This window comes from Barbatula barbatula (assembly GCF_947034865.1).
Source record: "Barbatula barbatula genome assembly, chromosome: 10".
NCBI classification, from domain to species: Eukaryota; Metazoa; Chordata; class Actinopteri; order Cypriniformes; family Nemacheilidae; genus Barbatula; species Barbatula barbatula.
The window spans coordinates 19,041,863-19,068,360 of record NC_136773.1 but is presented as its reverse complement, the minus strand read 5'-3'; the positions used below and the strand labels follow the sequence as shown (position 1 = coordinate 19,068,360).

At 38.4% G+C, this 26,498-nt stretch overlaps 3 protein-coding genes across 3 annotated transcripts; 1 reads left to right on the top strand and 2 right to left on the bottom strand.

Moving 5' to 3' along the window:
* Positions 1-3,874: 3,874 nt before the first annotated feature.
* Positions 3,875-7,510, bottom strand: tmem263 (transmembrane protein 263). Its single transcript, XM_079465804.1, has 3 exons — positions 7,259-7,510; positions 6,177-6,247; positions 3,875-5,353 (listed from the first exon to the last, which is right to left on the bottom strand). Exons 2-3 carry the CDS (start codon positions 6,238-6,240, stop codon positions 5,055-5,057), a joined length of 363 nt encoding a protein of 120 aa, XP_079321930.1. The 5' UTR covers positions 6,241-6,247; positions 7,259-7,510; the 3' UTR covers positions 3,875-5,054.
* An 899-nt stretch (positions 7,511-8,409) lies between these two features.
* Positions 8,410-15,400, top strand: LOC306899501 (NAD-dependent protein deacetylase sirtuin-3). Its single transcript, XM_079465797.1, has 7 exons — positions 8,410-8,669; positions 11,559-11,730; positions 12,316-12,504; positions 12,577-12,809; positions 12,938-13,038; positions 13,193-13,354; positions 13,826-15,400. The coding sequence occupies exons 2-7, from the start codon at positions 11,567-11,569 to the stop codon at positions 14,129-14,131; spliced, it is 1,155 nt and encodes a 384-aa protein (XP_079321923.1). The 5' UTR covers positions 8,410-8,669; positions 11,559-11,566; the 3' UTR covers positions 14,132-15,400.
* A 52-nt stretch (positions 15,401-15,452) lies between these two features.
* ric8b (RIC8 guanine nucleotide exchange factor B) lies at positions 15,453-25,563 on the bottom strand. Its single transcript, XM_079465793.1, has 10 exons — positions 25,237-25,563; positions 24,301-24,348; positions 23,533-24,150; positions 22,506-22,600; positions 20,694-20,844; positions 20,482-20,577; positions 20,197-20,341; positions 19,957-20,101; positions 19,752-19,871; positions 15,453-16,657 (listed from the first exon to the last, which is right to left on the bottom strand). Exons 1-10 carry the CDS (start codon positions 25,318-25,320, stop codon positions 16,549-16,551), a joined length of 1,611 nt encoding a protein of 536 aa, XP_079321919.1. The 5' UTR covers positions 25,321-25,563; the 3' UTR covers positions 15,453-16,548.
* Positions 25,564-26,498: the final 935 nt, after the last annotated feature.

Below are 26,498 nucleotides of genomic sequence, written 5' to 3'. Positions count from 1 at the left end.
ATGTTATGTTAATAGGCTTTATTACTGTTCCCTGAATTGTTTTCCATGCTTTCTAAATTTAGGCTCAAAGCCCAAAGCATGCATTGCATTAAAGCACAGCTCTATGTGTTAAACAAATTCCCATCTTTGCTTACATTATACCGTTTGAAACTGTCAATCATCTTAGGTTTTTTCTTCATTTGTTTTGATATAATCTATTAAAACAAATATGCAGTGTTAATGATCTTATCAATCAAAGCAATCTATTTAAAGAATAAGTTGCAAATCAACACATCATGTATTTCAGTCGTCTATTTACACAAAATATAAAGTATCTGGATCCTTTGGAAATAAAGAATTACAAGAACAAAATATATTTTGACATGATCTCCTCAGTATCTATTGCATTATGACTGTTAAGGACACAAAGTCACTCGGGCAGAATATGCTTATTGGACAGACGATTCCCTTTTGCTGTAATGTGGGAAATGACTGACTGGATGAGAAAAAATATTTTCTGCTTCCATTTTCACATGAATATTGTAATTTGTTTATTTGCATAAAGCCATATACATTAAGGATATCATCTCATTAAATATGATTCTAAATTATGAGAAGTCGAGAATAAACAACGCACCAATTTATAATCTGCTGTCTTTGGGGCAATTATACTGATCACAAACAGGCATTCTCTGATAAGAACATGATATGAATCTTTTTTAGATCAAAGTCAAACAAACACTTTGATTGTTTCTTGTACTGTGGGTCGGAAAGAACTATGATTAGAAAAAACAAAAATCAATTCCCGGCTGCCTGTTGTTTAAGGCTACTTTAATCAAAGAGCAGGCATGTAAATAAATGATGTTTTCCTCAATTTCCTGTGTAGTGTTTCACTCTCTGACTTGGAATCTATTTTTCACAAGTCCTTGTGCTGAACGTATTATAATGAATGCCTGTTGAATTATAGACGACTGTCATGCGTATTTCATTCTAAACATGACAGGCAGCTGATCAACAATATGTTATAGATTTTTTGCAGCCCTTTCTGCAGTAGCTCTAAATAAATCATTAAATGGATACTTCACCCAAAAATGAACATTCTGTCATCATTTACTCACCTTCGGGTTGTTCCAAATCTGTATACATTTCGAATCATTTTTCCTACTATGGGAGTCAATGGGGGGCAAGATCTGTTTGGTTATAAGCATTTTTCCAAATATCTTTCTCTGTGTTCATCGGAATAAAGAAATAGATTTGGAACAACATGAATGTGAGTAAATGATAACAGTATTTTCAATTTAGGGTGTATCCCAAGTATCCCTTTAATATATTTCAATAATTATGTGTATGTGTATCTACTGTGGATATTAAAAGCATATAACTTCTAATCTGTTCATCCGATGTACCTGAATATTTCTTGTATGCTGTTTTAAAGTATAGTGAGGGTTACATATTTATCCCTTTAACAGGAACTATTGCCAGTGTTCGGATCTGCTAAACCATAAATGTTGTTTTTACTGTATATTTATTAATGTTTATGACATACAAATTAAAATCCCTTTATGAGACTGTAGCTCATTGTTTGTATGTTTCTTGCTTTTGAAACATTTCTTTGTTTTGGATATCTGTTTTGACGTATCAAAGTTTTATTTAAAATATCTGATTGAATAGCTTGACAAATTGTTTCTAAAGTTACAATTTATCTGCCAACGTTTGACAAAGCCATGAAAGAAAAGGCTATTATTCATAAAGAGATGAATTTTACAACTAAAAGAACAAAGTAAGAAAGCAAGGATGAACAGTTTCAAAGCATTAATAAGCAACATGACATGTTTCTCTGAAATATTTTGTTTAAAGTTTTGCCTTCGCATTGTCCTTTACCTAATAAGAAAACAAATGTTCCTATTCGGGAATATCTTCAATATTTTTGTACTTCAAGCCTTAACAAAGCATCTCAACCTGTCTTCAGGTTAGTTATGCTTGCATTCTCATTTAGTTTTTCCTCCTGGTCTGACACAACATTGTAGTCCCGACCTTTAAATTTAAAGTCCGTTCTGGTTTCCTTGGGTGTTAAAATGCGAAATATGTTCCGTTCGCATTTTTATTTTAATTCAAAACATAACCCTTCAGTATGAGTCAAGCTGGAGTTACAATTGAAAGAAACTAAAAGGAGCACTGTTTCCCCCTGTGCTAATTTATTTTTCACAACATCTCACCTACACAGTAGTGTCACCAATTTACAGGCAAGAAACAACTGTCACTCACGCACAGAAGGATTACAGTGCGCTTTTGTCTAATAAGAACGGTACAAGCACATACAGACTTCATGTAAGGGATAATGTACAGGCAGCCGTATGTTATCGCAGAAATACACCCCGACAGTGTTATCATCTTGTATCACACTGAAGGGGCTTATTTTGCAATAACAGCCAGCTGCTTGTACATTATCCTGCCTAATACACGGCTACTTGCCACATGAGAAACTGGACATAAAATGTGAATTTGAAATATTTTAGCTCATTTTTACGGAATGCAGACCTTCCGTGATGAAAAGCTGTTTACTTTGGGTTTAAGGTAAAAAAACAACGTTCAGATGTAATGAACAGGCAATTTGGTTTAATAATTCGTAAGTTAAATGTCATATATGTTATTAAAAGATTAATTTACAATTCATTTGTCAAAAAAACTGTCAAATGATTTGCTGCATGAAGTGATTTGGTGTTATCTTGGAATAAGTAACCTGCAAATGTCGCGGTTGGCCAATCAGAATCAAGCATTCCGACAAGCCTTATAATAAGCTCATCTAACATCAGCTCCATATACACAGTAAAGGTTTTAAATGTGAAAAAACAAATAAAAACCTACATGTCTTAATTGTGCATTTTTGTTTTAGCCAGGGTAGCCATTTTATTTATTTATTTACAGTCCAGGAAAGTGCTCACACCATCTCCCTTTTAAAAATTTAGCCACTTATATTTGGTCTTTGATGTAAAAAGCCCCCTGAAGCACACAGTGAGCTGTGTAAAGCCCTCATTATTGATTCGCTGAAAGGCTGCTTGAATCGCAGAGGTTGTAAGTAGACATGCTGAAAGAGAAAAGAAAAATAGGATTGTGAATGTTTAATTCCCTCCCTTCGCACTGTCACCGTTGATTCACGCTCGGAGGCTTGAGCTCACAGCCAATGTGGTTTGGACGCGGACCATCATTTTTGTAAGAGCGTGGCAACAAATAGCCGCAAGGTCTGTGCAAATCGAAGGGCTGCACATTAGATTTTCTATAAACAGATATCAATACTGGACTTCCTTTTAACCTTCACTCTCCCAGTTAGATAAACACTGAAGTATTTCATCGATACTCATGAGGCACAAGGCATATCTGTGCAGACAAGATCATCGACTTTACAACCCTGCTCTGTGTATTCATAACTCAATTGTGCACCCTCTACCTTCCCAATATAGATGGGCAGGAGTCGATGATTGTGGCCCCTGCAGTGCAAGTCTCACAGCCTACTTTTGATTTAAAGCGTTTACTGAAAGACAGGCTGCAGGAATGTGAGGAATGAATTTGTTCCAGGGGGTAACAGAGTGGGGAAGACCCCTGTCGCCTCATTCCCTAAGCATTAAACAGTGACATCTGGCATGACCTTGTGACTGGAACTTGATTGCAAGTGTTTGTTCACTGTTGACAGGCTTTAGCGTTGCCTCTCTCTGTAAGACCTCTTTATGAGGACGAAAACACTTTTCCTTTTGTGCTCTTGACCAGTATTCCTTAATTGTTTTTCTTTTAATACATTGGTGAAGTGTTCATCTATAACCACGGACAACATTTTTTAAGAAAGACCCAGGAGAAAGGATTTGTGCATTTCCCATCAATTTCAATCAAACCCTGCCGACATCATGAGCCAATGTGATATTACTTTATTTAAATCCTTTAAATTCACATTCTACAATGAAATATGGATCGCTTCATATCAATCAGGAAACAAACAACAACTCGTACATCTAAAAAGAGAGAGTACATCGAATACCATACTAAATACCATAAAGCATATTAACGTTAACAAAAAACAAATTCTCAGATACACATTTTTTCCATCCTATTTTTTGGTAAGGAAAAGACAACACTTAATAGATGAAAATACTGTTTAGTATTTTTTCACCTTATGTGGTTCTTTGTTGGTCCAATAAAACAAAAAGATTCACAATAAAGAGATAAAGCAAAACAAAACAAAGAAGAGTGAACAAACATGACAGAAAAGCAAACAAGAACAGCACAAACAAAAGAATCTCAAGGGGCAATGGAAAACAGATGTAGCTGATGTACTTCTGTTTTGATGCCGATTGTCAGTTGCGCGCGCACACACACACACACACACACACACACATTTCCCTAAAACCCTCAAGACTATCAGCATTCAGATTTGTGGACCTCAATTTGTGGTTCTTTTTCTATGGCACATAAAACACAGAGTGAGTATATGCTTGTGTTTTCCGTTTTGCAATGGACATTGGGGTTTGAGAGGCCAGCATGGATCAGCGTAGACCCCAGAGGCACAAAGTAAGTAATCTCACAAACAATCAATGAGATAGATGAAGCCTCAATATCAGCACCCCACAGCGATGATTTTCTCCCACAGAACCTTGAGGGACACTTGACTGATCTTCATCTTAATCCAACAACTGGCTCGCAGCAGTTCGATCATAAGGTGGGTTTATGAAACATATACGAATTCTGTGTCTCAACGATCACAGCCACGAGGCCAGGTGCGCCTTTGTAAAACGTAATGAAATATTTGGAAGTCCACACGTACATTTCAATATAGAAATCTAATACTTTAGACATTAACAATTTATCTGAATAAAACAGACACTTCATGTCCTATTATAGCACAAAAACAGAGGCTCTTGTGTTGAGCAGATGAAGGCTCCCAGTTTGCGAATGTCATTTTGATGGTCCGGTCGACGAAGTATTGTCAAATGCGATCGCAATACAGAGCATGAACTCCGCTACGAACTCACGCAGGAGTCAAACGAGAAGACACAATGCAGAAGCCTCTGCTGAAAGTACCTTCGAGCCTAGTCAGACTTGTCCTTCTTCTTTCCACCACCAAAGGGGACTTTGCTGACAACGGCAGAGCCAACGGCAGTCACGCCACCGGCCACAGCAGACACGCCTCCCTTCACGAGTCCTACCCCCATCGCTGGTACGGATGCAACGGAGGTAACGGCGGTTTTCGTGAGATCATAGCTCTTCCCTCCGACCCAGGCAACTCCCCCCACTGTGGCCCCGACAGCCCCTTTTGTGACACTGAACAGACCACCAGCCACCCTGGAGAACATGCCAGGCTGCGGCTGGGGATGGCCTTTATTGGTATCTACAGAAACAGAATGAGCTATATTAGCATCAGATAAGCGAGAAAGACTCTCCAGAAACATTAGAGTGGCTTATGCCCTCTTTAAAATTTTGAAATTAGCACAACTTTGCCCTCGGAGACCCGAGTTAAGAGTCCCGGCTCAGCGTCCTTTTCTCTCTCCTCACAATCACTTCTTGTGTCCCTCCACTATCCTCTAAATGCAAAAAGCCTCAAAAATATAACAAAAAATTTAAATCTTGCTATTAAAAATACTCTCCACATTATAATTTAAAATAATGAGTGTACTTAATTAACTGACTGAAGTAGTGCATCATGCATAATCGATATTTAAGATATACATACTGTGCTAGGCTTTAATGGACTAGTTTTGATGCACTTATGTATTTTGTTGCCTACGTTGTTATAATTGCTTCCAATGTTTCCTCATCTGTAAGTCGCTTTGGATAGAAGCGTCTGCTACATGACTAAATGTAAATGTAGATATACATTATACATGTTGGACATTTATTTGCATGCCATGAAAAAAAATTACGTTTGTTTAGACATTTTTGCAGTTCATTTTATTTACTTTACATATATTTTCTTTAAATCATGCAGTCTCAGAGCCACTCTTCATTAATAACAAAACACAATTATTTTAAACTCAAAATTTGTATTGTTAGAATTGAGAATGACATAACTGTCTTACGCTGTGCAATGGCACCACTGTGTGGTACAGAACGTACCATAAAGGACAACTGTATAAAAAGATGTTTGCATAACTGAGCTCTTGAGATATGATTGTTTTTATCTCGCAATACAATATAAAAATAGCTTGTCATACCTGATGGGGGCTCATCTTTTAAGTATGCAGGGAGCTCATTCTGTTGCTGGTCTGTTTCGCTCATTTTCACTCTAAATTACAGAAAAAACAAGAAGCATTTTAACTTGTCTCTCACGAATAAAGACATTGTGTGGTACCAGTTGGTACACAAGGTAAATTTGGGCTTTTAGCAGCTACAAAATCTACACAGAACAAGGCAGACCAGTTTATTCTATAAACAAGTAACTTGCAACACCCTGTCACAGCAAACACTGTAAACATGTACGCTGAACCTTGTGTGTTTTGGGGCTTGTTGGTTCCCATCCACCAGATAACATCCCACCGACATGACCCACCACATTACCTCTAGAGACCCACAATAGACCATTACAGTTTACATTGAAATCAATACAATTCCCATTATAACCAATAAACCCATTTGAATACGTGGCTTTTATTGTTTTTTATCTATTGTTCAGCAGGGAAGGGACAGTATAGATAAAATAAAGCAGCATATTAATACGTGTACACGTAATAAGTTACACGTAAGCACCGCACGATAGCTACAACATTCGTGCATATAGTGTTAATACTGTATCATTATTTTAAGTTTGGCCTAAACAGAATCTTCAGCCTTGGCTGTTTCTGACGTGGCGCTCGAACCAGAGTAAATAATAACGTACAAAAAAATGTACAAAAACGAACTTCAGTTCTTTCACTCACTTTATATTTAGATTTAATGAAAAACAAAGCAAAAATAACAGATGCATTGCAAGAACAATAAAGAAAACACATTCAGCAGGCGTAGCAACATTTGGAAACTAAAAAAGAGCCAAAGACACATCCGACATCCTTAAAAACGAAATTAAGCGACGATAAAAGGTTGGTAGCGCACTTCCAACGACTACACGACGTTAGGTAAGACGCATTATAGACAATGCAACCATTATGGCGACAAAGCTCTAATGTAATGACTAGTCTTCTTACAATAAAATATAATTAATCCATATGGACTATGTATTTATATAAATATATATATATATAAAACGCGAAAACCGTGCAAATAGAATTATTCGCCAGGTCTTTGCATTACACATACTTACTGTAAGTAGTTTACTCTCTGCTCTCAGCTTCTGACCAAGTTGGAAACTTCTGTCTCCACCCCTTGTTTGCTTCAATGCAAAAAGTATGCCGTTCCCTCACGAGTTTATTTAAAAATACACTGTTAAAAGACAAGGAATTTGTGACCCAGGAATACTTTTTGACTTTTTAAAGACCCATTCTTTGCATAATGTGTACGTGGCGTTCCAGCTCTTTTTAACCACGTCCCATGTGTAGACACATTGAAGAGAGGAAGTGACGTTTGCGAGTCTTACCCCTTTAAAGGGTGAAATACACATGACTTGTCTTGCACATATGTGACCCTGGATCACAAAACCAGTCTTAAGTAATGCGGGGACATTTTTCGTAAAAACCAAAAATACATTGGATGGGTCAAAATGATCGATTCTTTTATGGAAAATATCATTAGGATATAAAGTAAAGATCATGTTCCATGAAGATCCCTAAATACATAAAGACATTATTTTTGTGAGTGGTTGGCCTGCTACAGTGCCTCTTATTAACAATTTCAAAGGCAATAATTTTCTCAATATTTACCCTCAGATTCCACAGACTTGAATGGCCGTATCTGCGCCAGACCTTGGCCTATCCTAACAACCCACACATCAGTAAAAAGCGTAATAATTCAGCTTTCCGGTGATGCAAAAAACTCAATTTCGAAATATGTACCCATAAGACTGGTTTTGTTGTCCAGGGTCACATTTATAAGGGTTAATCATAAAAACTGGTTGGTGTATCTGCGCTGTCCACCTGCTTATATTGACGGATTCAAGAACTGATAATAGTGTACATGGGTCAATACCATTATAAAATAAACATATTTTGTTGGTGGAAAGCAAAACTTCCAGTTAAAGTTAAATCCATTCGACTTTTATATTCATGCAAGGATGTTTTGTACAAATTAGATCAAGCCCCCTTACTTTTTTGTAGTGTTCCTGCCCATACTATTTTATATAAACATGAATAATGCTCTTTTTTATCAATATTATTTTAAGCACAGTAACTCCAGTAGGACAGAAAACACTTAACTGTATGCTATCGAGCAAGTGTGTTTGACGTCACACTGTGCTGCCCAGATCTGTTGCCACGGCATCCTCTCGCGGTAAGTGGATGTCATTCATCGTTCGTCTGCGCAGCACTGCGTGAAGTCGAACACCCTTATGGCTCCACGGTTTTCAGCGGCCGCGCGAAGAACGTTTCCCGCACTTATTTAGAAAATGACGTATTTCCTTCGTTGTCACGCCGCTTGTGTTTTGCGGGAACAGTGACATTTTAAACGCGAAATCAGAGATCAGCTTGATGCGTAACAGGTGTTAATTCGCGGTGTCATTTATTCTCGAGGAACATTCTCGTTGTTTTTTGTATTTTTCATACAGCAGTTTGTTCAAGCGGGTAAGCAATTTGTTATCTGACTGTTCCTACGCGTTATATTAGATTATGATTTTGTAGATATGTTAGATTATTGTCAACTCTGATGTCAGGCCAATATATCTGAAGTGGTTCTTCCTCTTTGGGACTCTTGTTTGAGAGCTGCTTTATCAAACGAAATATACGTTATTTGTTTCATAATGTAATAATTGTGCAGACTCTTGCGTAATAAAGTAACTGGTGCTCGTTTACGGCGTAAAGAATGCGCTGTAGGGTGACGTGTGTTCTTCGCTTAGTAACGTTAATGACCTAAATTATTGTTTATTTTCTATTTGAAGCTCTTTTAAGCGGTTTGGATTAAATAACTCAATCTAACACATATTTACTTCTCAAAATAAATCATTTTTATTTATTGTTTATATTGTTTTATATTTAAGTATTTTCTATTCATTTATAATCTGCTTAAAAATAAAATAAACACTCGTTTTGTTGCTGCGCTGCTCTACGTTGGCCACTGAGTGGCAGCATTCAATAATGTTAGTTACGTTGTTTGAGATTTTACCTGTTTATTGTAAAAAGACAAGAGACACTTGCAGCTTTCACATACCGTTTATGTTTTTGTAAGTTCAACGAACTTCACTTTAATCATTTTAGTTAATTTTGGAAACCAAAAACTCTTGTTGAGCTCTTGTCATCACACACACCTGCTCTCTGTCACGTAGAAATCAAAAGAGGGCATTGAATGACATGTTATTATCTTTAGGAGCAAGAGATGTAACTTTTAACTTCCTCTGATGGGTAGTATGGTTCGCATGAAGACTCCGGAATTCGCATAGGGGGCAGCAGACATCCAAAACATGGAAGATCATGGCGCATGCGACATGAGGTCATGGATTCAATCTTGCTGAACACCTAATGTACACTGTTGCTTTGGATAAAAGCGCTTACCAAATGCATGTATTGTATGCATGCTAGTGAGAAATCTGGCTGTACTAGTCTAAGACATCCAGAACGTATCTTCTAGAAGCATATCTATTTCCTATTTTAGATAGAAGTGCCATAACATTTTCACATTTCATCCTTTATAGCTCAACAAACTACGCTCGATTTGCCAGCAGCGAGAGCCAGAGATGTGTACTAATAACATCACATTGACTCTGAAATCTCATTTCTGCCCGACTGCCTGTTGCTAGCTGCTTCTCCATGGTTTCAGTCACACTACTGGCCGTGTTGGTGTTTGCCTTTTCTTTGGAGAGAAGCCCCTGTGCCTGTGCTTGGTGAAGTCTCTGTTTGGCTTTGGCTGTCTGTCCCTGCACACGATCACTTACATTTATGTGGTTTCATATATTATTGTCACAAAAAAACACAAACCATCCGAAGAACTGTTGGTTTCTTTATTTGATATTCATTTAGTCACCTTTATCGTCACTTATTGTATGTATGTCAAACTATAAAACAGAATGTTTAAGTATAACCCAATGCAGTGAGTCCACTGTTCATTTGTGCCATTTGAAATGTACCTTCAACTCGGCGTAGTTGACTATTAGTTTGTTTCACTGAAAATTGTTTAACTGTGTTACACTTCAGGCATCCCAAGTTGTAGTAATTTGACTGCAAGAATACAGAGAACGTTTTGTCAATTTCTCTGTGGAGTCGTCTTAAGCTCATCTGTGAAATATTGGACCTATACGCGCGCAGCAGTGTCTCTGCGGTAAGAAGGGAGACAAAGGCCGCGACCTCCCACCATCTGTAGTTTTGAATAGTTTCAAATGGCAATTAAACATTTTAAGAGGTGAGAAAAGAAGAACGTTGTAAACTGCAGCCTTGATGTTCTTAAAGAGATTCATTTGAGATGAGTTAATTTTGTCTTTTCGATGCTTATGAGTTGCGTCATGGCCAAGCTAGTTATGCAAACGTCTTACTTTGTCCTGAGCATAAAGGATGCTATCTCTTTGCACGTTGCCTGAATGTGTCTACGTTCAGCTGCGTCTCACAGCCCCCGGTAGATGTGTTTATCACTCTCGTGAACCCAGACCCATTGTTATTGTGAATAAGATAATGGTGCCCCTTTTTGCCAGTGATAAGGTGCATCGCCTGAAAAGCAGTCTTATCGCGTTTGTATGCTGTGACGCAGGCCTTGTTTTATTGGACGTATCTCTTTGTATCCACTCCTTTCCCGCTATTCTCTCCCTTCCTTCGTCTTTTTCTCTTTCTCTCCCAGCCACTGTCCGTCATTCATCCTGAGATGTCAGAGGCGCAAGAAATACCGCTTTACTGCTTCAGGCATGTCCCTTCTCCCATCTTGCTTCTCCCCAACTCTCTTTATTGGATTCTACCTCTGGATCATCCGTCTCTGTTCACGCTCCATTTTTTTAAGTCTAGATGGCCTCCTCCTTTCTCTTCCAGCTGGGTTTGTTGACACACAGTCAATCCTGGACACTTTCACCCCCTTTAACTGCCCCTCTTGTACCCGTTCCCCTTCCCTGGGCCGTAAAGCTGCCACAGCTGTGGGCTGTTGAACCAAAGTGGAGGGGGGGGACATTAAATATATTACAACCATTAGCTTTGTTGGGGCTTGACGGTTTTAATACATTGAAGCTTTTTACGTCAACCAAAGGGAGGACACAAAAGAGCTCTGCTGTGATTTTAATTACATTTTAAATATAGCAATGAAAGCTGCGACTGGACATTTTAATGTAGCATTTCGAAGATGTTAAAAGGTCGAGCAAATCAGAAAATTGTTCATCTATGAAAACGTGTCATAATATTTCACTGGCATATTTAAACCTGCGTGATTAAAATGACTGCCAGAATGGTAGCTGCTGCTGTTTTTGGTATAAGTGAATGGTGACCAGGGGCTCTCAAGCTCCCAATACTACACTTTAAGGGTTAAAAATAAATGTTCTTTTTCAGGTGTCAGCATGAGCAAAGCGAAGTCGAGCAGGGAGCGAAGAGTTGTTCAGGCCAGAGTAACTCGCAGTTCTGTCAACCTTCAGGACTCTCAACGCATTAAACCTTCTGCCTCAGGCCTGGTCAATGATCTGAGCCTCATGAGAGTGAGTGAACAGCAGGCCTCCTCAACACGGTGAGATAACGCATGTTAAGACGCCTTCGATTATACTATAAAGTCATTTTATTTAGACACATGTTGTCATAATGCTGTGGTTTCCAACTTGCTAGTCTGTGAACTCTGTCAACCTTATTCTGTAAATGTCCTGGATTTAATTTTGTAAAATGTAAACATTTAATGTAACTTTAAAACATTACATGATCAATTGTTTATTTATTTAAAATATGGAAAGTGATTTAAAGAGTAAAATTAGAAATGGAAAATATAAATGTACTTATTTCAGTATATTTTCATGATTTTTCAGAATTGGTTGTTGAATAAACTAATTTAAAATGCTTGAAATAAATATGTATTTAGCCAGGATATCAAAATGTTTCAATATTCCTTTGACTCTTGATGTTGATTAAAAGTAAAGTAAAAAAATGAAGCTTGACATTTTTATGTTTTAACAGAGTATTAAATGAATAAAGTTTTGTATATCCAAAAAGGTAACCCTCTAGGTGATTTTATTCTTTCTGGTCATCCTAATTTATTAAACAATTGGAGACCCGTGGCATAAAGTTCACCCAAAAAAAAAAATTTTTTTATTTCTCTCTTCAGAAAAGGAAAGTCCCAGAAAGACTGTAATACACCCAGTACAAAGTTGGCTCTCTCCTCACCCTCTGGTAGCTCTGCCCCACACGGAGCTCTGGCAACAATAAGCCGGTTGATAAAACTTGGCCGGGTGCGAAACATTGTGGTAGTTGCCGGGGCAGGTATCAGCACAGCCAGTGGTATACCAGACTTCAGGTAGATTATCACTTTAGTGTTTTACTACAATCTGCTTTTGAATCTTTGCTTAGACAATTCTCTTTCTGTCAGGACACCAGGAACGGGTCTTTACGCAAACCTTGTGAAGTATGACATCCCCTACCCAGAGGCGATCTTCAACATTGACTACTTCTCCGACAACCCTCATCCTTTTTTCTCAATGGCCAAGGAGCTTTATCCCGGATTCCACCGCCCCAACTACGTGCACTATTTTATTCGCATGTTGCATAAAAAGGGCCTGCTGCTCCGCATGTACACTCAAAACATCGATGGACTTGAAAAGTGTGAGATAAGCAGCTTTTTAAATAAGTTGATGCTTAAATCAACTACCTCAATTAAATGTGATCTTTTTCTGAAGATGGAATTTACCATGTGTGATTTTTAAAGTGCTGCATTACTGTGTTCCCTTCAGTGTGCGGTATACCAGATGACAAGCTCGTGGAGGCTCATGGGAGTTTTGCAACTGCAGCCTGCCACCTTTGCTATACACCATATCCTGCTGAGGAGGCCAAGGTAATATACAACATAACATCTAAAGTAAAAAAAGGTTTGGTGCTCTATTTCGATTGAATACATGGCACTCCAAGAATGCTGATATTTTTTATTCATTGCCCAAGCAAAATTGTAAGTTACTTACTTGCATATCTTCCCTTTCTCTTCCCATCAGCAAGCTATAATGAATGACAAAATTCCCATCTGTACATTTTGTGCGGGAGCTGTAAAACCTAATGTTGTCTTCTTTGGAGAAGATCTGCCAGAGAAGTACTTTCAGCATGCTGAAGATTTCCCAAAAGCAGACCTTCTCATGATCATGGGCACATCTTTAAAGGTGGGTTATTCATGTTAAAAATTACATGATATCAGCACTAGGAAACTGTATACATGTTGTTTTTGTAACAAGCATTGCAAACAGTACATCTTGTATCAAAATCTAGTTTGTGTACAATTGACTATATAAAGATTAATTTTGAAGTTAAAGTGATAGTACACCCAATAAATATTCTGTCATGATTTACTCACCCTCTTGTCATTTCAAATGACTTTCTTCCTTCCGAATGTTGATAACTGGCCCCCAGTCACTTTACTTGCATTGATTTTCTGTCCATAAAATAGAAGTGAATGGGGGCCAGTGCTGTTCGGTTACAAACTTTCTTCAAAATATCTTTTGTGTTCTGCGGAAGTAAGTCATAAAGGTTTGAAATGACAAGAGGATGAGTATATGATGACAGATCTGTCATTTTTGTGTGAACCATCACTTCAATATAGCAGTGAAACACTGTAATGTAATGTAAAATTACAGATTGAGCCGTTTGCCAGCCTGGTAAACACTGTAAAGTCCACGGTCCCTCGTCTGCTGCTGAACCGTGATCCAGTCGGGCCCTTTGAACGGCGCCCCCTGAAGAGGGGGGACTATATGGAACTGGGAGATCTTGTAGATTCTGTCCAAAAATTTGCAGACATCCTGGGATGGCATTCTGAGATCCAGCACCTGATGAACTGTCATGAAAACGCACTGTTTTATAATACTGACCCCAACAGCAGTGAAAACAGTGACTCATCAGAGACAGACAGTAGGATCTCTGATTCTTCTGGACCAAGTAACTAATATCCACCATTCTAACTCGGACCTTCTGTTTAAAATATACACATGACACTGTGATTGTTAAAATGTTACCCGGGAAAGGTTCAAAACCCACCCACGCAATATTTGTGTTACTTATTACATGTAAATGTTTTGTAGTCGTATTCTATTGGGCATGTTTATTCACATTATTTGTCTGTTTTTATTTAAACGTGGTCATTTTGGTTCTAGCTGGGTCTAAACTCTTTTAGTGGATGAATTGTAGCTGCTGCTGATTTTGATGTAAAACCCAAAATCTAAACATCTTCAAAGATTTAAAGAAAAGTCCTGGCATCTTATACGCATGGTCTTCAGAATAACAATTATGTGTCTTCTGCACATCCCAACATTAACTTTTAATTATTTTGCCACTTTAATGGAGGAATTAATTTTTACTGTTGATGTTCATAGTTTACCAGGCCCTGTGAGGGAGAATTACGAACTATAGATACAACACTTAATAAAGCATTATTAAACACGTTACCTTTAAGGGCTCATTTAACGTTCTATAAACTACTAGATTATTTTGTTTGTTTAAAAAAGTGTTATCAATGCAAAGGGAGGCAAATGTGAGTGATATGGTTTGGAGATAATGAATGTAGTGTGAATATGTGTTTGTTCAGTAGTTGTGGCTCATTTGGAAGCTGGCGAGTCTTGGCTCGGCCCCATTGGAAAGACAGTTGTAAATTAGCATGGGAGGCGTGACCTCCCAAGTGTGCAGTGCCCCCACTGTGTGTTTTCACAGGCACTGCAGCCTCCAAGCGGGAGGCTCCCACCCCCAAAACTCTAATAAATATCTTTGCTCAGCAACAAAGAACCCCAATATCCTGCTGCTGTGTTTGGAAAAGTGTGTGAGGCTCTGCGTATGAGAACGGTTGTGAATGCAATTTCATTTTGTACAGGATCTGTGAAGTACATTGCAATCATCAAACTGTAATTTAATCTGTATGTATGCTTAAACACTTCAGCTCATGTGTTTATTCCATGTGTCTTATACAGTTTGCCATGTTTGCATTGGTTCAAAAGATAAATGTGTAAAAAGTGTTTACCTGCTTTTTTTGAAACATTGAACTATTATATTTAGCTTTAAGGGGGATCATAGAGCATACTGTATAAATAGACCATAACCCTATAATGTCAAGATTAAGCACGAGTTTGTAAAATTGTTTTGTCATTTGTATGTGGTTTTATTAAAATGCTGCTTTTAATGTTCGTTCGTATTTAATAAAGACTATTCAAAGCACATTTTGGGTTTGTCTTTTATATGTAGGACTTTTTGTTGAATAAATGACTCGGCTCCAATGTTCATATCCATTACACAAAATTTTTACGTAGTATAGATTTTATTGAAAATGCATTTAACACAAGACCCACAATTAAGCTACTGAAGTGATTTAATATTTAAGATCTGTATAGTCAATAATATATACTAATCTCTCACACACAGGTATTTTCAAACTAAGGATAATACACAGTTTTTATTGCAAATGATTGTCAAAATAAATCAAGAGAAAAACATTAAGTTTTACAAAGTTCTGTTATTCCGATTCTGTTTAATTTACAATAGTGGTAATAGAAGAATTCAGCTCTTGAAGGTATTCACAACCTTTGGTCGCGGTCTTTAAATCATTAAATATTTTGAAGTTTATTATAACATGCTTTATCTTGGGTAGAAAACGGAACTTCCTTTATTAGAAAAAGGGCAAACAATCTACATTCTGTAGTGCAGTGACAAAAAGTGAAAAGTTACAAGATGAGTATACATAAAAATAGGCTAAAAATAATATAAAACAGGCCAGATATGAGTGTAAAACCTGATGCATACAGTATAACTGGTTACAAATGAAAAACCTGAAAAGTAAAAAATCTGAGTGTAAAAGTAACCATGTCTCAATGGCTTGTCTTGGCATGTAACATTTCATAACGCATGTACAACAGATTTTTAAGGAAGACCTGTAAGGCAGCAAGTTACAGTTCTCATGTGTCATCTGAGCCATGGCACGTATTGTAATAACAAAAAAAAACTAAGCAAACAGCTTTGGACATTGAGTCTTTAGGACAATAGATTCCTTAGAACATTAACCTATTTGAGAGAAAAAGTGTATAACTTACGACCTAACTGTAATTTATTTTGTGATCTCAAAATCGTATGACATCAAAATCTCAAGCTTTCTTCAATAATGAATAAGATACCTATTAAACCAAATTTCTCTTTCTTCACTCAGTTAATTATGTACTGTTTATTACACAAGCTTTCATTAGAGAGGCATGTAGCCTACTTCTGCAGCAAAATAATCATCTTGGTCATAAATAACTGTGCACAGGACAGTTTGTGAGTAAGGCGGCGGCTCGCACTGGTCTGCAGGCTTTGCCTTGGATACTTTCTGTGAGTAGAGCTTCTGCTAGTCGGAGTCCGAGTCGCTGGGTGGTGGGCAGCATCCATGGATGGTCTCCCCTAGGGGCGCTAGAGTGCCATCCTTCCTCACTCCCATTGGCCTGATTAGTTCTTTCCTGTAGAGAAAGTACAGTGCTCAGACATTAGTTACTAATCCAAACTAGTTTCATTGCAGTTCATCTTCTTAGTTTCTTTGGCTGTATCATAAACATCTGTGCATGCAGTGCTTTGCATGTTGTGTACTATGAGTACTTTGCATGTCCATGTGACATGCAAAGAATCAGGAAGGTGCAAAAACCATGGCTAACACTTCTAGAGTCTTCCATTTTGTGCTGGGTTTAGAATGTCTATTAATGAATTTCCAACTAAATTCCAAAATTTGATTTGAATTGATGTCACAAACAGAATTGCATATGAAATTTAAAAGTAAAAAAGTTTTACTTGCTAGAAAGTTTATAAGTAAATTTAAAGTTTGAAGGATTCAGAATAGTTGAGTAGGAAAAAAACAACAGAATATTGTTGCGGTATTCCGTATGTCCAAAACAAATCACACCAAAACAGAGGATCGATACAAAACTCTATTTACCCTACAGGTTCATTGTGCTCACGTCTTGTCAACTTTTTCAGACGGCTAATTTGTCACCACAATCCACCTGCTCTTTGAAAGAAACCCTTTGTACTGACCATTGTAGCTGGCCTCTAAAGAGGCCTGTTGATGTGCAGAACATCTTTCTTTGCCTTTACATCTGGCCGCATAAGAGCTCTTGGAATCACAACCCTAAAGACACCCCTCCAAACATGCTCCCCAATCCCAAAGCGGGATCCAATCCCCCCGGCCCTGCAGTTTAATTACGGGATCAGTACTCATTCTAATCTCTTCAAAGCCTCGGCAGCTTCTCCACGCTAATCCAATTATATCTGCACTGTGTGTCACCAGCGCACCCGACATGATTCATCAGAGTATTATCCAATCAAAGCACAGCCAAAGATGATTCATAAGAGCATTATCCAATCGAAGCTGGTGGAATTGCTCTTTTGCATTCATTTATGGAATTCAAACACAGATAAACTTGTAATTCAAAGCTATTAAAAAAAGTTAGTTAACAGTATAAGGAAAAACTAAATAAGTAAAAAGACAAAGTCTTCAGAATAGAACAACTTTTGGTTGTGTGTTCAACTTTCTTGACCTAGATTTCCAGGGATGTACTGCAATTCTGGCCAAAAATAACTTGTTGATGTCGAGCGCACGTCAAGATGAATAATCACAGACTAAACTAATATAATTTCCATGACTAGAGGACACTCTAGTCCTTCAAGTCCCTCATCAAAACAATAACATTAAACGTATTTTATCTAGTTGCTACAGCACCTGATATGATAAACATCATGAACACAGTTTGCTGTATTTGTGTGTTTGAAGTGATATTTTAATTTTGGGTGAACTGTCATCATTTACTTCTTGTCATTTCAAACCTGTATGAATTTCTTTCTTCCACGGAACACAAAAGAAGATATTTTTAAGAATGTTGTCAACTGGCCCTCATTCACTGGCATTGGCTTTGTGTCCATACAATTGAAGCGAATGGGGGGCTAGTGCTGTTTCTTCAAAATACCTTCTTTTGTGTTCTGTGAAAAAGTCATAAAGGTTTAAAATGACAAGAAGGTGAGTAAATTATGACAGAATTTTCATTTTTGGGTGAATTATCACTTTAAACAAATCCCTGCATTTATGTTTGACCAAGATTTGAAAAAAACAATCATTTTTACAAGTTTGTAAGGCTAAGAGACAGGAAATCAGCCTGGTATGAAAACAAATGGAAGTGTATGGGATGTTCTCTCTAATGTAGAAAAACAAACCTGTGTGTGTTTGTGTATAATGGGGGTGGAGAGTCAGTGCTAATTGGACAGCAAGTCAAGCAGCAGACATGGGGTGGGACATTCCTGCATGGACATGTTGCGTCTCCACAGCAGCCATAGTGGGGAGCACCAGTGACTGGTGTCCCTCTGCCCTCCCTCTCTTCCTTCTTCTTGATAAAGCGAAAGGAAACGAGGATCCATTCTTAAAACAGGAATCTCTCTTGGGCACACGCTGCTCATTATGGTTCAAACAACCTATGGATGGACAATGGCAAGTCCTCTTGTGTTTGGAAACGTATTTAACATCACCCGTCGTAAAGACACACACAACACCTAATTGAGCCTGTGTCTCAAACCTCTTCATGCCCAAGGACAATGCCTGGCACCTAAGCTGAATACAGCGAGCGGCATTTGAAAGATAGACACGTATATGTATTACAAAACCAGCATACAAAGAGTCAGAGCCCACGATCCCACTGTGTGCACCAATTAGCTGGTAATTAATGCAGTGGCCAGTCGGTGCACATTGACTCCTGTTGAATGCGGAAGCATGGAAGAAGGCCGGCTGTAAATGAGGTAGAGGACGGTGGTGGAGATTCTTGCCTTAATGAAGCTGTTGGTAAGGAGCGTCAGGAGAGCAACGCAACGGTACCTCTCGCCGGTGAAACACTAGCGGTTGTTTAGGAAAAGGTCAATGCCAATGTGGCCCGGCACATCCTGAACCTCTGACAAAGGCAACGGGCAAATTAACAGAATGCTTTTACCTTTATCTAGCGAAGGACGGCATTGCAAGCCGATGAGAAAATAGAAAACGCAATTAACTGTGATTTTAATGAGAAATGCAATGAGGAAACTATATATTCAATCGAGACATGCAATCTTAAGTAGGCAAAGAAAAAACCTGGCAAAATGATTGTGATACAGACAAGGTTGTCAAAGCTCCTCATATGATTTCCTAATATTTATTCATTTCTATTATACAGCTTAATTTAATATACAGCAAAATACCATTTTCAGTTTTTATGGATTTACTATTTATGTGTTTAGAAAAAAATGTTTCGGATGATTTTGTTGAAATTTTACAGACACTGAACTGGAATGGCAACAATACATCTAGAAATTACTGATTAAATAGAAATTTGAGATAGTGTCTTATTTTTTTCCGTGGCTGTATATACTATTCACATATTCATTGAGATTAAACTCTATTAGCCCCAAATCCTGCCTTGCAACAGGGTTTCTTAACCTGCCATTACAACAAAAAATGTGTGGATAGTTTTTGGGTACCACAAATAATAAAATGAAGTTGTGGAACATCAGTACAGTTGTGGATATCAGGACACAGAGTCTCACCTTGATAATTCATCAATCATATGTACAAGCTTCTGAGCTTCATATTCCTTCTGTTCCTCTGTCATCTCATCCATGGGGTTAGGCATTGGAAGCTCTATGTGACCCGTGATGGGATTAATGCTGAAAACACAAGCACAAAATATTAAAAATCCTTTTACATTTTTTTAAGGAGAAAATTATATAAGCATCTATTGAATGCCCTTACAATGGTTTGGCTGACTTGTATTCATCAGTGTCGGAGTCTTCATCAGATGAGTACTCCGTCTCACCTCTGCCACCAGCCAGCAACCCTCGCGCCATCAGCAGGCCAGCAGCGTTACCATAACCAGTGTACTTCAATAGATTATCCACTGCACCAGACGAAACACAAGACAAGATAAAGTGTAACCAACTACACATCAAATAATTCCTTCAATTTACATCATTCAATTGGACTTTGACTCACCGCTCTCTTTGCACAGCACAAACAGAAATTCAGCAGCCCCCTGTTTAACAGACATGTCTATATGCGTCATGAGACGCACCAGTTTGTTCCGAACGGTGCAGCCAATTTCTGGTCTTTCATTAACATCCTTCAGAGGTGGTAACACCTGCGTATTAGCAAAGCAAGACGTCACAATTAATCAGCAATTGAAGACTAGCTAAAGCACTTGCAAAAAAGCTGAATCTCATGAGAAGAGTTAAGGTTTGAGAGCAGTGAGTTACACCAATCAGGGACTCAACACTGCACCTGTGCCTTGAGGCATCTGCGGATTTCCCTGTGGTATCTGGAGCTCTCTGTCATCAGGCTCAGCACAGGTGTCAGGCCTTCTTTGTAGTTGGACCCCTGCGTGAATAAACGCACACTTATACACCGATATGAATAAACGCACACTTATACACAGATTTTATACACAACAAAGAAGCGGTTTAGGAAGGTTGAAATTGTTTATGGTACCCTACCTTGTCTATCCTCTTCTCCAGGAAATCTAACAGCACCTGCACCACGTCCAAGTTTTTCCCACCGTACTTTTCCAGTCCGCCTTGGACGGGGACGTCTATCAGTACATCCAGACACTGTACTGGAAGGTTACTCAGGAGATTTATAGCATGACTAAAATAGAGAACAAATAAAAAATCTAAATACATGTTGAGTTTTTCAATGTCCGGCTGCATCACAAAAAACAAACAGGCTATCATGTGGAGGCACCACATGTAAATAGTTAGTAAATCTTTTATTTATACATTTTATGACCTTCTCTGACTCAAAACAGAATTAAACTCATGTCACATTCTAGGAATTTGATGTCGACAGACGTGAGCGGGCATTCTGAAACATAGAGAGAGAAGGGAAAGCTTCATTTGAATAACAATGGCACATCTACTGACCGAGACAGCACATTCAGTGCACTTTGTTAATGGGGGAGCGTAGAGTTAGTCATTTTTGAGTGCTGTAGAATGCATTGAGAGAAGCTAGCATTCCACAAGTGTGAAAGGACTGATGACTTCGCCACCACGAACACAATGACTCAAACCCAAATAAACGGAGGGGAGTTCCAGAATGACTTGAGCTGTCTCGACAGGGCAAAGGGGTGTGTCATTAATCACTCAGACATCTCCCCATTTGCATACACCTCACTTGCATTTATTTTCCTTTCTGGAACCTTTCACTTTAAAAAGTACTCTTTCTGGGTTGAGCCAGTTTAAAGGTCCAGCGTACAAAATCTAGCAGCATCTAGTGGTGAGGTTGCGAACAGAAACCAACGGCTCACTCCACCCCTTCCCTTTCGAAGCACTACGGTGGCTGACAAATGACAAAGATGTCATTATGTTTTTTCTTCTTTACAGAAGGAGATCTGTTTGGGGCTACTTTAGAAACAACATTGCGAATTCCATGTAAGAGGTGGTGTATGTAGATAGAAATAGCTCATTCTACGGTAATAAAAACATAACGTTTCATTATGTAAGCTCTTTATACACCTCTGAAGATATAGTTATGTTTATTCTTTTCCATTTCTGTCATTAGATCCTCTATAAAATAACACATCGGCCCATTGCACCAGCCTACCAAGGTAACGTCCTCATACATGTGAATGATTCTGATTCAGATTAAACAGACACAAAGTAAACAACAGCCTTCTCTTAGATTGTCTTAAAGATATAAAAGAGTAGATGGCCTTCAACTTGTTACATTTTAATGAGAATAAGACAGAAATTATGATATTTGGCCCGAATTTAACTAACAAGTCCTTAAACACTGATCTGGGACCTTTGTGACGGGAACATATTTCCCCCATATAGGCTTCTCTTCACTGGCTTCCGGTCCGTTTTAGAATAGATTTCAAGATTATAGTAATTGCTTGTAAATCCTTAAATGGCTTAGCCCCATCATATCTATCGGATTTAATTAAACCCCATGTTCCATCGAGGTCACTGAGGTCTGCTGACCTTATGTTGTTGGCAGCCCCTAGAGTAAGACTGAAGCAAAGGCGAGAGTGTGCCTTTGCTGTAGCTGCCCCTAAACTGGAAAGCATTACCAGTATCAGTGCGGATGTCCCCTTCATTGTCCGTGCTTAAAACACTTTTATTCGTTAGCCTTTAACTCAGTCTGAGAGATGTGGTTGTTCTTGTTGTCCGTTTTGATGTTCTTTGCTATCTGTGATCTGATATTAATAAACCTTTATGATTGTTTGTACAGCACTTTGGTCAACTGCGGATGTTTTAAATGTGATTTAGAAATATATTAAACTTGAAACTAGCTGGATTTAACCGCACCTGTGAACCTCCTCGGTTTTATCTTCTGTATGTGTCTTCAGCATCAGGAGGTGACGCATGATGCCTACCACAAGGCGAAGTTGATGCTCATTATCCTATCAAAACAAAAGAATTTGAGGTATTAAAGCATTCGGAAATGTTCTTGAAGTACACGGAATCAGTGTAAAGGGATAAATATGCCATTTATCTATACTTCTTGTGGCAGGAGTCCTTGTCTCCTCATTATTGCAGTAGTAGTATTTGTACGTCACATTTTTATATAGCTCGATAGTTTGATAAAACTAAAAACAGCACTACGACCTGATTAAAGATAAACCAGCTTTGTCCTTTCAGCACAACCCTTAAAGGGGTCATATGGCACGAATACGTGTTTTTCTGTGTCTTTGGTGTGTTATAAGTTTGCCCGTGAATGTATTATACACATAAAATTGCAAAAATTTAAGTATCGGAACAAAAAATGCATTCTATCTAAAAGCGAATGCACCCAGACCTGCCTGAAATGCCTCGTGTAACCACACCCCACAAATCTATGTCAGTTCGTGGAATGACTTGATTAAGATCGCCCCAAATGTAAACGCAAGTAAGGTGGGCAAGCCTGTCAGTACAATTGCTTTGGAACATGATATTCTGGTTAACTGGCCAATCAAAGCACACCTCACTGCGATGAGCTTTGTAAAAATAATCCACGTGTTTCAGAGAGGCGGGGCAGAGAATAGATAAAAACATGAACAGAATGTGGAAAATACAGCGTTCCTGAACCTTAAATTGTGTATACACATTGCATTACATCTAAAACAAACGATAATATACGTTTTAGCCCTATCATATGAGTCCTTTAAACTCCTTTTATTGGAGGCAAGAGCACTGGCTCCTTTCAACATCAATAATTCAACAGCACTATAACAGGCAACTGAAGACCTGCAATATCTTTCCTCCTTTCTTTTTTGTGCTATACACAGCAGAATAAATACCTGAACATGAAATTATATAATAAGAATGCTTTTTTGTAATATAAACTGTTGCTCACCTCATCATTGGAGTCAGACATAGTGATGTTAAACAGCGCTTTAAGGGCTTCCATGGAACGCTCATTGTTCTCTAGCGAAATGGGCGGGGCATCTGGGTCAGGGGCCGCAACCTCATACGGACCCACCCAGCGCACATCAAGGGTGCGTTCCAGCACATTAGTAAGCAACCTCAATGCATCAGACTCCTTCCTCAGTGTAGAACGTACATCCATCCGTAGGGCGGAGAGCAAAAACAGCAGGCGTAAAGAGAACAGGCCCACCTCATGATGGGCAGAGCTAAGCGAATGCAAGCGGGCGCAAAGGCCCTCTGCCAGCTGAACGTCAGCTCCTACTTCCTGTGCCGCTATGCTGTTGAACACCACGTTACACAGGCACTTAAGAGCCTCCACCACAACCCTCTCCTCCTCTCCTGACTGAGCATCCTCAAATGGTTCTCCACCATCGCCCAACGCACAGAGCCGGGCCAGAGCAACTAGGGTGAGGATGCCTTCCCGTGTGGCAACAGGTCCCAGAACACTCTTGTCTCTGGAAAGGATGCGCATGGTCTCCAAGCAGGTGCTTTGGCAGAGTGGTCGAGCTGACCGACGGAGCACTGTGAGCAGACCCTGACACAACTTCTGCAAAGGAAAAAGCACATCATTTAGCAATTATTAAAACACAAAGTGACAAAGAACACGCATTGGCCATAAGATAACTTACTTCTTAAACCACCTTAAACAAAAAACATTACCGATATGGTAGATAGAAATAATAAATGTGTGACTCACAATTCGGACATCCTTCTCTTTGTGGTCAAAGGAAAATGTGTGGCTGTTCTGAAATGAAAAGCAAGCATGACAGCAATATCAATATGGGATGAATGGACCTTTCTTATATCACGTAGATGTTACATTTATTTAGAAAACAGATCATCAAAAATTTAAGAAAAGTGCTGAATTGCAAACCTAGATTAATTTATACGGGCATTTAAAGCAATTGAAAAATGTTTTACCCCTAAAAGTGATTTTACCATTTAATCATCCTACTGTCATAACCTGTTTAAAAAGATAACCAAACAACACTGGCTTCCATTGACTTCCATTGTATGGACAAAACCACCGAGACATTTCTCAAAATATCTTTGTGTTCACAGAAGGAAGTCATACAGGTTTCTTTTGAAACAACACGAGTTTTGGGTGAACTATCTCTTTAATAAACAAACCAGTACCACAAAATAACATTAAAATATTTCGTATACGAAAGGTGTGACAGCTCTTCTGGCACCTTCCAAAAGCATTGCTACTTCAACTTCCTACAGCTTTTGTAAATGAAAACATGCGAATCAACTGCTCATTTCCAATGAATAGCCGGGTTTCTCCTAACTGTAACATAGCAATATCGCAAATGTAGTTTAAAACTGTAAAGTTCCGAGTTAACCGGTTGTTTGTAATATGGCTAACAGCTGAAGGATGCTAATTCACTGTCCCGGATTAACTTATATTGACGAATGACTTGTCCCACTGTCTACCAAATATATGCGAAATACATGTTTACATAGCTCACAAACAAATACATTTACTTCAGAAATAAACATTATTTTGCTGAGTTCACACAGCGGCTAAAACGCCCGGCTAACACGCTAACATCGACACTGCTAGCGCGCATAACTTACACCATCAAAACATCCTTTAGCAAGTGAGCTAACAGCAGGAACTCCTTTTTACCTGTGTGTTATACTTCTGCAAAAGCTTTTCAACACTTTCATCATCTCCACCGTCGATCTCCGACAGAATACCGCTTATATTCATTTCGGAATGTTGCCTGTTCGACTAGTTAAACTGACAGTACAACAACAACAGTCAGAATGGGAATTACACACATTCTCTCTCTCTCTCTCTCTCTCTCTCTCTCTCTCTCTCTCTCTCTCTCTCTCTCTCTCTCTCTCTCTCTCTCTCTCTCTCTCTCTCTCTCTCTCTCTCTCTCTCTCTCTCTCTCTCTCTCTCTCTCTCTCTCTCTCTCTCTCTCTCTCTCTCTCTCCCCCCGACCGAGTCACCAGTCAAACATCTTATTGACTCGTACGCTGTTTACAACCTTCAAACTAACTAAAATACTGAAAACTACAAATTATGGATAGGCTAATGCTTAATGCTTGGGGTAAATTGTCTGAAATTGCCATTAAATTTTCTGAGGAACCTAACCAGCATTTACAATAACTTAAAATTACTTAATATTATGGGTTACATGGTTATTAATAATGCATAATATAGTGCTCATTTCCGAAAAACTTAGACAGGTTTGGCTTCACCCTATCTTGCTAAATGAATTGCACAGACAAAGCTAGCACACGTATATGTTAGACGTCTGCTAAACATCTTAGAAAGAGCAGTTTTACATCCATTGTAAATCATAGGCATCTTACAGATGTCTATATGACATCAAACAGCAGACATCTTCACGACGTAGTGCATACAAGCAAACTATGTATTGCAGATGTGAATGCAGACAGATGTAGTGTGCTATCAGAGTATGCATGGCCACATGATCTCACAGTCATTTGTTAATTTAAGTACTTTGAAAAAGTACACTTTAAATACTAAATTTTTGCTAAGGATTTAAATGCTTTTAAAAACATCTTATTGGTGCCTTTTTAAGTTTTGAGAAGTTAAAGAGTCACTAAACAAAATACATAGATGTATTCAAGGAGAAGCATGTGCAAGTATCAAAGTGTGACGACGTATATGAATCTAATCGCTTAGGCCTATACCAACGATTTCTGAGGTGATGAGACGTGTCCATGCTGCTCCTGTTAGAAAAGTTTTTATTGGCATGTACAATCAAATTATGTTTTGAAAATATATTGCAAACACATAAGTTAACAATCCTCGAGTATCATAAAGCACATAGGCTAATAAAGAAATATTTTATTTAACACACTGGAAATCGGATTTAAACAAATCTTTGTGGCAACAAATAATTCCACATTATA

Excerpts from the sequence above, each read along its gene's own strand:
- tmem263 (XM_079465804.1), bottom strand. The coding sequence starts at position 6,240 with ATGAGCGAAACAGACCAGCAACAGAATGAGCTCCCTGCATACTTAAAA. Across the intron at positions 5,354-6,176 it reads AAAAGATGAGCCCCCATCAG|ATACCAATAAAGGCCATCCC; the intron begins GTATGACAAGCT and ends CTGTTTCTGTAG.
- ric8b (XM_079465793.1), bottom strand. The coding sequence starts at position 25,320 with ATGAATATAAGCGGTATTCTGTCGGAGATCGACGGTGGAGATGATGAA. Across the intron at positions 20,845-22,505 it reads AAAACCGAGGAGGTTCACAG|TCATGCTATAAATCTCCTGA; the intron begins GTGCGGTTAAAT and ends TCTCTATTTTAG. Across the intron at positions 20,578-20,693 it reads TGGAGAAGAGGATAGACAAG|GGGTCCAACTACAAAGAAGG; the intron begins GTAGGGTACCAT and ends TTATTCACGCAG.
- LOC306899501 (XM_079465797.1), top strand. The coding sequence starts at position 11,567 with ATGAGCAAAGCGAAGTCGAGCAGGGAGCGAAGAGTTGTTCAGGCCAGA. Across the intron at positions 11,731-12,315 it reads CAGCAGGCCTCCTCAACACG|AAAAGGAAAGTCCCAGAAAG; the intron begins GTGAGATAACGC and ends TTCTCTCTTCAG. Across the intron at positions 12,505-12,576 it reads AGTGGTATACCAGACTTCAG|GACACCAGGAACGGGTCTTT; the intron begins GTAGATTATCAC and ends TCTTTCTGTCAG.